The 10,000-nt window shown below is 45.0% G+C and overlaps 1 protein-coding gene across 2 annotated transcripts in view; it reads left to right on the forward strand.

Moving 5' to 3' along the window:
* The window catches only part of klf8 (Kruppel like factor 8), a 37,542-nt gene that overhangs the window by 18,571 nt on the left and 8,971 nt on the right, over nucleotides 1–10,000 (forward strand). For both annotated transcript variants that reach the window (XM_060891724.1, XM_060891725.1), the window contains exon 3: nucleotides 6,677–7,148. In XM_060891724.1, the coding sequence (XP_060747707.1) occupies nucleotides 6,677–7,148 (472 nt within the window). The remainder of the gene's footprint in view (nucleotides 1–6,676; nucleotides 7,149–10,000) is intronic.

The following is a 10,000-nucleotide window of genomic DNA, read 5'->3' on the forward strand; positions in this document are numbered from 1 at the left end:
AAAGACAAAAATCATGTCTTTGATTTTTAGTGTAGTTGTACTGGATATTTAGTCGATGCCTGGCAACCGTGGTTCATGGTAACGGCTCATCTGGAAGCACACCTGCTGTTTCAGACACACTCGTGTACGGCGGATGACGGTACGTTTAATAGCCTTAATGTTCTATCACGGGTTTGCTCTAAAAATCCGCCAGATCCCCGACAATAAGTCCGGCGGCAGCCTTTTTCGGTGGCGTAATCATCATCGTTAATGGCGTCATGCAACACCAGAATCTGCCGTCACGATCGCTTCGACTAGCTGTAGCGAGGGATTTTTGGGGTGTGATCTTTTGATTATAGATTGAGTTCCTTTTTTTTTTTTTTTTTTTTAACTTTATGGACAGATTCAGCTTCCTCTTTGTCTTCCTCCCTCAATACCTTTCCGTTTCTATCTGTTCGTTTCAAGTCTCGGCTAGGCCCTAATAGGATATATCGAGGGAGGCTTCCGTTCTGCCGTAGTCATGGCAACGGGGCTCTGGCGGGAGTTGGAAAGGCTGTGATGTAGCGAGCCCACACCCCTCCTTTTGTGTACACACACACACACGCACACACACACAGACACACACTCTCTCACTCCTCACTCTAACCCACCCCCTCACAACACTCCCACTCCCACACACTCCACTCCCTTAACCATGAGGTACACTCCAAAGATTATATACCTGCAGGGGAAGAGACACACACACACACACACCCCTACGTCCTGGTGTTCACTCATCTCGAAGCTAATGGGGGCATTCATGCACAACATCATGCTCCACACCCTTTTTATTTATTTATTTATTTTAACTATTTTTCTCATACACACAGACAAACACTCACATACACACAGACAAACACTCACATACACACAGACAAACACTCACATACACACAGACAAACACTCACATACACCCACACACACACACACACATACACACACAGACAAACACTCACATACACACAGACACTCACTCACATACACACAGACAAACACTCACATACACACAGACACTCACTCACATACACCCACACACACACACACACACACACACACACACACACACACACACACACACACACACACACTCACATACACACAGACATACACTCACATACACACAGACATACACTCACATACACACAGACACTCACTCACATACACACACACACACACACACACACACACACACACATACACACACACACACACTCACATACACACAGACATACTCACATACACACAGACATACACTCACATACATACATACACACACAGACATACACCCACACACACACACCCACACACTCACATACACACACTCACATACACACAGACAAACACTCACATACACACAGACAAACACTCACATACACACAGACGCACACACACACACTCACACACTCACACACACACACACACACACTCACATACACACAGACATACACTCACATACACAAAGACATACACTCACATACACACACACACACACACACACACACACACTCACACACACACACACACACTCACTCACTCACTCACGCACACCGACACACACACACACTTAAAGTACACAGACACAATTGTGGCTTCTATACATCAAGTCGTTACTACACAGTAACACAGTGTGAAAATGAATCCAGACGCAGAACTGTTTATCCCCAGAACGACGTATCAGTTATCCGTGACACGGTCACACATCGTCCATGTGTTCCATCACACAGAGTGACACGACCCTTCGACTTTATGTTTACTTTGTCATCCAGATGCTTTTATAGGTCGGAACCATCGCAAGCCGACGTGCTGCCAAAGTCCAACCGCTTTAAACATGTTATATAGCACCTTATTTTCCTCTCATAATCTTTACATAGATTATAATCTTATACTAAATTGCCTGTCCTTATAGATTACAGCAGTAACGTTTACAGTAATCAGAATCTTCTAGATTATAGCTTAATATCGATGTTTATATACAGTATAATCCTACACTTTACACCCTAACAATAATGTTTAATGTTAATCTTAATGCTTAATATTTACAATCCTATAGATTATTAAAGCCATTAAATAATGTTCAGAATATTACAGATTTACACAATCTCAATAAATATGAATGTTTAGAGTTTATACATAATACTGATCTTAATTATAAAATCTTACATGATCCTATTTTTACCGTTCAATAGTCTGTAAAAAGATTCGGGGGAATTTTATTAAGTATTCTGAAGAGGTTTTAAAGATCATTTGTGGCTTGTTGTCTATTGAGGGTTTTATTCAGTTTTATTATTTACTTCTGAAAACCAAACTTTTTTATTTTTTTTATTTTAGCATCATTTCTAGTTTGCTATCTGAATGATCTCTGCTTGGTACAGATGACCCTTTAAGAGCATGTAGAGGATTCAGTAGGTCCACAGAGATGGAGCTGCTGCAAAGTGATAAAGACGCAGTTATTTGCCGCGTCGTCAGTTCAGATGGTTGTTAAAGGGTGCGGCCGACTACCACTCCCTCTCTGAGCCGCTGTCTGGCAGTAATAATCTCCCTCAGCAGCCGCTCCCTTCATCGGTCCCCGCCTCCTCCGGTTTATCGTCCATATCTCTCCTCACACTCTGGCACATCGCAGGGCAAACAGACTATTGACCGACCTCACCCAGGAGACGGAGGCTGGCACGGACCGTACAGTACCTTAACACACCTGCTGTGTTTTCTAGCAGTTACACAAACGTACCCGGGTCTGGTTTTGCTCTTGAAGTAAGAAGCAGGGCTTCGGGATTGAGGGACGGATGCGGCGTACTTGCTTTGGCGAAAGCTTTGAAACAGGAAGAGAGACTTTTGCTGGGGCTCGTGGAACAAAGTGGGACAAGAAATTCTGTCCAAAAAAAAAAAAAAAACACTGGAATGAATTATTGTTTGACTAGTTCGATTTCTAGAGATAGAGGTAGAGAAATTTAGCATCTAGGAACATTTCCACATCGTTACCCAATATCTAAAGGTGTTCGTTATTTGTACGTTTGTCTCGTTATATGTAAAAAATTTGTACAAAAAAATAGAATAAAAAAAACAATTTTGTTCCTTGTCTTTAGGTGGAGATTATAAAGTAAATAAGTTTAAATTCCATCATTCTAATGTGCTTTTAATTCCTTAAATACTTTAATAGCTTTGTTACTCGTACTCGTTTATCCTGACTCCTTCCTTATATGGTCATAAGGGGGCGTGTCCAAACCTGTCCATATTAGATCGGTCCGATTATTGTCCGGTCGTTCAGACTAGAGGATTTTTAAAGGTATTTGTGTCGTCCAAAGTTTCTTTGCTCAGCGAACCGCTCCTGATCAAGGTGTCATTTTTTTCCATCACACTCGTTTCCAGAAATCTCTTAAAATGTCACGACTTGAAAACAAATTCGCCATAACGCAGGCTCCGAGATTAATGACGCTCCGGGACGTTTTTGCATCAGTGACGAGCTACGTAACGAGCACACTTCCTCCAGGAGACGCTGCATTCACAAACGCCATCACCGGAGGACGACTGACGTTTTTGAAAATGTATTTATTTATTTGTTTGTTTGTTTATTTGTTTATTTATCTGTCGATATTGAGCGATTCGTACACGGTAGAAGAAGTGAAGTAAGAAAAACAAAGACAAAAATAAGCTTTTGTTTTTGTTAAAAATGGATTTCTAAATGTGATGGTCCTCATGCCATATTAAATCAAATCCCCCCCATTCTTTCTCTTGTGCATCTCTTCTCTCATTATTTCTCACATTCTCTCTCTCTCTCTCTCTCTCTCTCTCTCTCTCTCTCTGTCTCTGTCTCTGTCTCTCTCTCTCTCTCTCTCTCTCTCTCTCTCTCTCTCTCTCTGTCTCTCTCTCTCTTTTTCTCTCTCCTCTCTCTCTCTCCTCTCTTTCTCTCCTCTCCTCTCTTCTCTCTCTCTCTCTCTCTCTCTCTCTCTCCTCTCTTTTTCTCTCTCTCTCTCTCTCTCTCTCCTGTTCTCTCTCTCTTTCTCTCCTCTGTTCTCTCTCTCTCTTTCTCTCTCTCTCCTGCTCTCTTCTCTCTCCTCTCTCTCTCGCTCGTTCTCTCTTTCTCTCCTCTGTTCTCTCTCTCTCTCTCTCTTCTCTCTCCTTTCTTTCTCTCTCTCTCTCTCCTCGCTCTCTCTCTCTCTCTCTCTCTCTCTCTCTTTTTTTCTCTCCTCTCTCTCTCTCCTCTCTTTCTCTCCTCTCCTCTCTCTCTCTCCTCTCTTTCTCTCCTCTCCTCTCTTCTCTTTCTCTCTCTCCCTCTCTCTCTCTCTCTCTCTCTCTCTCTCTTTCTCTCTCCTCTCTCTCTCTCTCTCTCTCTCTCTCTCTCTCTCTCTCTCTCTCTTTCTCTCTCCTCTCTCTCTCTCTCTCTTTCTCTCTCCTCTCTCTCTCTCTCTCTCTCTCTTTTTCTCTCTCCTCTCTCTCTCTCCTCTCTTTCTCTCCTCTCCTCTCTTCTCTCTTCTCTCTCTCTCTCTCTCTCTCTCTCTCTCTCTCTCTCTCTCTCTCTCTCTCTCTCTCTCTCCTCTCTTTTTCTCTCTCTCTCCTCTCTTTTTCTCTCTCTCTCTCCTCGCTCTCTCTCTTCTCTCTCCTCTCTCTCGCTCTCTCCTCTCTTTTCTCTCTCTCTCTCTCTCTCTCTCTCTCTCTCATTCGCTCTGCAGTGCAGTCAGTGCTACGAGCTTGGCTCCGATCGAGCGAGCGAGTTTTGGACGAGAACATTGCTCTCTTTTCACTTGGCAGTCCGTCTGTTAGGTTACACTCCGCTGGATGCTGGAGAACATTAGAACTGCATGGAGACTTCAGCTCTGTCTATCTCTCCGTTCATTATCCACACTTTCACGGATGCCAGGACACAACATTTTCACCGCCCCCACCCTCCCCGAGCACCGAATTCCCCTCTGCCGGTTTTGTCCAGGCTACTTTGTGCCTTATCTCATCGCTCACATCAGATTGTCTCACGACGGCAAGCGACAGCTATTGAAACGTTCACGATTAACGTCACAGGCGGCGAGCTGATAACGAGGCCGCTTATCGATGCTTTTCTCTTCCGGACTCCAGTAGCTGAGAGAGGGACCGGAGCGAAAGGTGGGGAGTGGAGGAAGGGTGGAGATGGAAAGAGGGTGAGGTGACAGGGTGGAGGAACAGAGCGGGGGGAAAATAAATAGGGGAGGGCGGGAACAAGGGAGCAAAGGCGGAAAAATGACTCAACTGATACCTCCCAGTTTCCATGGTAACCAGAGGCCTTTCCCACCCACTCTCTTTTTTTTTAATAATTCTCTCCCTCTCTCTGCCTACTAGCTCACTTGTTTTCGTCACGTCTTCTTCCCTTCTGGCACTTAGCTACAACTTAGTGGCCTCTTTATTTACAGGCCGCCTATGAAGGGAATTAAACGGATCAAATTCTTTGTTACTCAGTTTCACAGTCTTGCCCTGTAGTTCTGTGGTGGTTTGCTTGGGCCTCAGTCACACTCTCTCTCTCTCTCTCTCTCTCTCTCTGACACCCACACCCACACCCGCACACACACACACACGCACACACACACACACACACACACTCACTCACTCTCTCTCTCTCTCTCTCTCTCTCTCTCTCTCTCTCTGACACCCACACCCACCCACCCGCACACACACACACACTCACACACACACACACACACACTCACTCACTCTCTCTCTCTCTCTCTCTCTCTCTCTCTCTCTCTGACACCCACACCCACACCCACCCACCCACACCCGCACACACACACACACACACTCTCTCTCTCTCTCTCTCTCTCTCTCTCTCTCTCTCTCTCTCTCTCTCTCTCTCTCTCTGACTTGCACGCACACACACACTCTCTCTCCCTCTCTCTCTCTCTCTGACTTGCGCACACACACACACACACACACACACTCCCTCTCTGTCTCTCTGACTTGCGCACACACACACCCACTCTCTCCCTCTCTCTCTCTTTCTGACGTGCACACACACACACACACACTCACTCTCTGTCTCTCTGACTTGCACACACACACACTCACTCTCTCCCTCTCTCTCTCTTTCTGACGTGCACACACACACACACACTCACACACACACACACACACACACTCACTCTCTGTCTCTCTGACTTGCACACACACACACACTCACTCTCTCCCTCTCTCTCTCTTTCTGACGTGCGCACACACACACACACACACTCACTCTCCCTCTCTCTCTGACGTACACACACACACTCTCTTACACTCTGTTTACTGTCTTTGAACAGAGGCTGTGCATGTTGTCATTTATGTGTTGTGTTGTTTTTTTTTTAGCGCACATTTTGTGCTCATTGTGTATGAGTTTTTTTGCCTTAAAAAGATCTGGAGAAGACTTCAACTGTGTTCCCAAAGAATATTTGAAACTTGTTTGTGTGTGTGTGTGTGTGTGTGTGTGTCTGGGTCTGGATAGATGCCAGGGTTTAGGCCCAATCCTGTGCTGCATTGAGGCCCCATCAGAACAGCTATTGTTCTTGAGCTGGAGGATCTCCTCTCCTCTCCTTCTCTCCTTCTCTTTTTCTCTACAGTTCTCCTATCCCCTCTTCTTCTTTTTCTTTTCTTTTTCTGTTCTGCTTTCTGTTTTTCTATTTTCCTGTTTTCACACTGACTGACTTTTGACTTCTTCTCTCTGCAGAAGCAGGAACCTGAGGACGATTTCCCAGAGCCGACAGACCTGAAGCTGAAGTCCTCTCCCCCTCCTCTGTGCATCATCAGCACGCACTCTGTCGATGCTGACCAGACTGAGCCTGTGGACCTGTCGCTTAATAAACCCCGCCCCTCACTACCTATCACCGCCACACCCATGGTCATGCCAGTCAAACCTGCGCCGGTGACGGGCACGATCACCACCAGCACCACGCTCCCGGCCGTCCTGGCGTCCTCGGGCTCCATTCTGGCTCAGGGTGTTGGAGGACAGCAGATCCTACACGTCATCCACACCATCCCCTCGCACGTTGCGGGCAAAATGGGCCAGCTTCAGACCATCCCTCTGGTGGTACAGTCACTGCCTGTTGTCTACACGGCCGTGCCTGCTGATGGAGTGCCCACCGCCGCCACCGCCATCACCGTGCCTCTCATCGGCACAGATGGCCGCTCCGAAGGGTCAGGTGAGGAAAACGTCTTCTCTCTTTTCTTCTTTTTCTCTCCTCTCACTGTTTTATTTAGTGTGGTATACAATTCCTGTGGTGTCGGGTAGCTTACGGTGCTCATGTACTACGCAGAAAACTGACCGCTCCAGGACTGGGTCTTAAATCCAGAAGCTGAAGCTGACGTCCTGGTTAGAAATTATTTCTGGTTTTGAAATTTGTTTTTTCTGCACATAAACTTTGGGGCATCATTTATTACATTTCTTAATAGACAGATGTACACAGAGAGGTATTCCTTTTTCATCTGTCCATCATATCTAACCTGTCCACCCATCTTTTTATGTCTATCCATCCATACATACATACATTCATTATATGTAGCCTGTCCACCCATCTTTTTATGTCTATCCATCCATCTATCCATCCATCCATCCATCCATACATTCATTATATGTAGCCTGTCCACCCATCTTTTTATGTCTATCCATCCATCCATTCATCCATCCATCCATACATTCATTATATCTAACCTGTCCACCCATCTTTTTATCCATCATATCTATCCTGCACACCCATCTTTTTATGTCCATCCATCCATCCATCCCTCCATCCAACCATCCATTCATCCACCTACCTATCCAACCTTCCCCACATCCATCAACCGACCCACTCACTCGCTTGTCCGTCCATCCATCCATCCATCTTTAGTCTATCCTCTAACCAGCTGAGGTGAGAATACATGTGGGAAAAGACCATTTACTCATTTTAAGAAAGCGCACCATCTAACCCTCCAGATCAAACCATGGGCCGTGAAGCTGTGAAGAAGAAGCAGCTTCACCCACTGCACCAGCGTCCGCTGTGCCATGCGCCTGTTCATTAATTTTATTTTATTAGATTTTTTACAGTTGCAAGGTGGCAGTAAAAGTAATTAAATACAGCTAATAAACAAGTTTGGAATCAAGTGGCTTTTTAGTATCGAAAGTGATTCAGCAGCCGTAACCCGATCGTCGGGCTAAAATCCAGGCGTCTTTATTGTATGTCTTAGACGACGTTAATTGGTCGTGTTAAATGATCTACTGTACTCAGACAGAGCGTAGAACTCAAACCCATCCTTTTCACGTTATTCATCAACACGCTTTCACACACAGATAGTTGATAACACGCATGACTCACTCCGAGCTAACGGTTCCACACACAGACGACGCAGGGACTTTGAATGACGGAGTGATTCTTGAAGCTCCGCCCACTGAATCGTTTCATCAGGTTAAAAAGAAATTCTTTAATCATCTGACTGTATAACAAAGATTTCTAGAAAATGTTTTTGATCGAACCCGACTATCCAGCCGTCACACTTCAGAGTCACTCGGATCTTTGATGATGTCTGTTCACGTGCTGCCTCAGAAATCCCATCTCATGACAGACGTCACTTTAACAAGATACTTACTGTCATTCATGAAGCTTCACCTGTCAGTGGTTATAACATTCTGGCTGATTGTTGTATATGTCGTGTGTGTGTGTATCTGTGTGTGTGTGTATCTGTGTGTGTGTGTGTATCTGTGTGTGTGTGTGTATCTGTATCTGTATCTGTGTGTGTGTGTATCTGTATCTGTATCTGTGTGTGTGTGTATCTGTATCTGTATCTGTGTGTGTGTGTATCTGTATCTGTGTGTGTGTATCTGTGTGTGTGTATCTGTATCTGTGTGTGTGTGTATCTGTATCTGTGTGTGTGTGTATCTGTATCTGTGTGTGTGTGTATCTGTGTCTGTGTGTGTGTGTATCTGTGTGTGTGTGTATCTGTGTGTGTGTGTATCTGTATCTGTATCTGTGTGTGTGTGTATCTGTATCTGTGTGTGTGTGTATCTGTATCTGTGTGTGTGTGTATCTGTATCTGTGTGTGTGTGTATCTATCTGTGTGTGTGTGTGTATCTATCTGTGTGTGTGTGTGTGTATCTGTGTGTGTGTGTGTATCTGTATCTGTGTGTGTGTGTATCTGTATCTGTGTGTGTGTGTGTGTATCTGTATCTGTGTGTGTGTGTATCTGTATCTGTGTGTGTGTATCTGTATCTGTGTGTGTCTGTGTGTGTGTGTCTGTGTGTATCTGCGTGTGTGTGTATCTGCGTGTGTGTGTATCTGCGTGTGTGTGTATCTGCGTGTGTGTGTATCTGCGTGTGTGTGTATCTGCGTGTGTGTGTGTGTGTGTGAGAGAGAGTGTGTATGTGTGAGTGTGTGTGTGTGTGTGTGTGTGTGTGTGAGAGAGAGTGTGTATGTGTGAGTGTGTGTGTGTGTGTGTGAGAGAGAGTGTGTATGTGTGTGTGTGTGTGTGAGAGAGTGTGTATGTGTGTGTGTGAGAGAGAGTGTGTATGTGTGTGTGTGAGAGAGAGTGTGTATGTGTGAGTGTGTGTGTGTGTGTGTGTGTGTGTGTGTGAGAGAGAGTGTGTATGTGTGAGTGTGTGTGTGTGTGTGTGAGAGAGAGTGTGTATGTGTGTGTGTGTGTGAGAGAGTGTGTATGTGTGTGTGTGAGAGAGAGTGTGTATGTGTGTGTGTGAGAGAGAGTGTGTATGTGTAAGTTTAACTGTCCGTTTGATCGAGTGATTTTTCCAGATTACATTTTTTTCCCTTCTCACTGGTCTAATAATGAAAACTAAGACAAAGATGGGAAATGGACGTGAAACACAGCAGGGGAGATTTAGGGGGAGGCTGAAATTAAGGGGATTTTGATGGATTCTACACAAAGATGGTGATTAAAAAAATGGTCTGCTTATCATCCGGGGCATTGTGATGTGAGAAAGGGGAGGGGCTTAAAAGGGAAGGGTTGAATTTAAACACTGTTGAAGTGAATTCTGATATTTTTGGGTGTGGTTCCTGTTTTACAG

This window comes from Tachysurus vachellii, chromosome 17 (genome assembly GCF_030014155.1).
Source record: "Tachysurus vachellii isolate PV-2020 chromosome 17, HZAU_Pvac_v1, whole genome shotgun sequence".
NCBI lineage: Eukaryota > Metazoa > Chordata > Actinopteri > Siluriformes > Bagridae > Tachysurus > Tachysurus vachellii.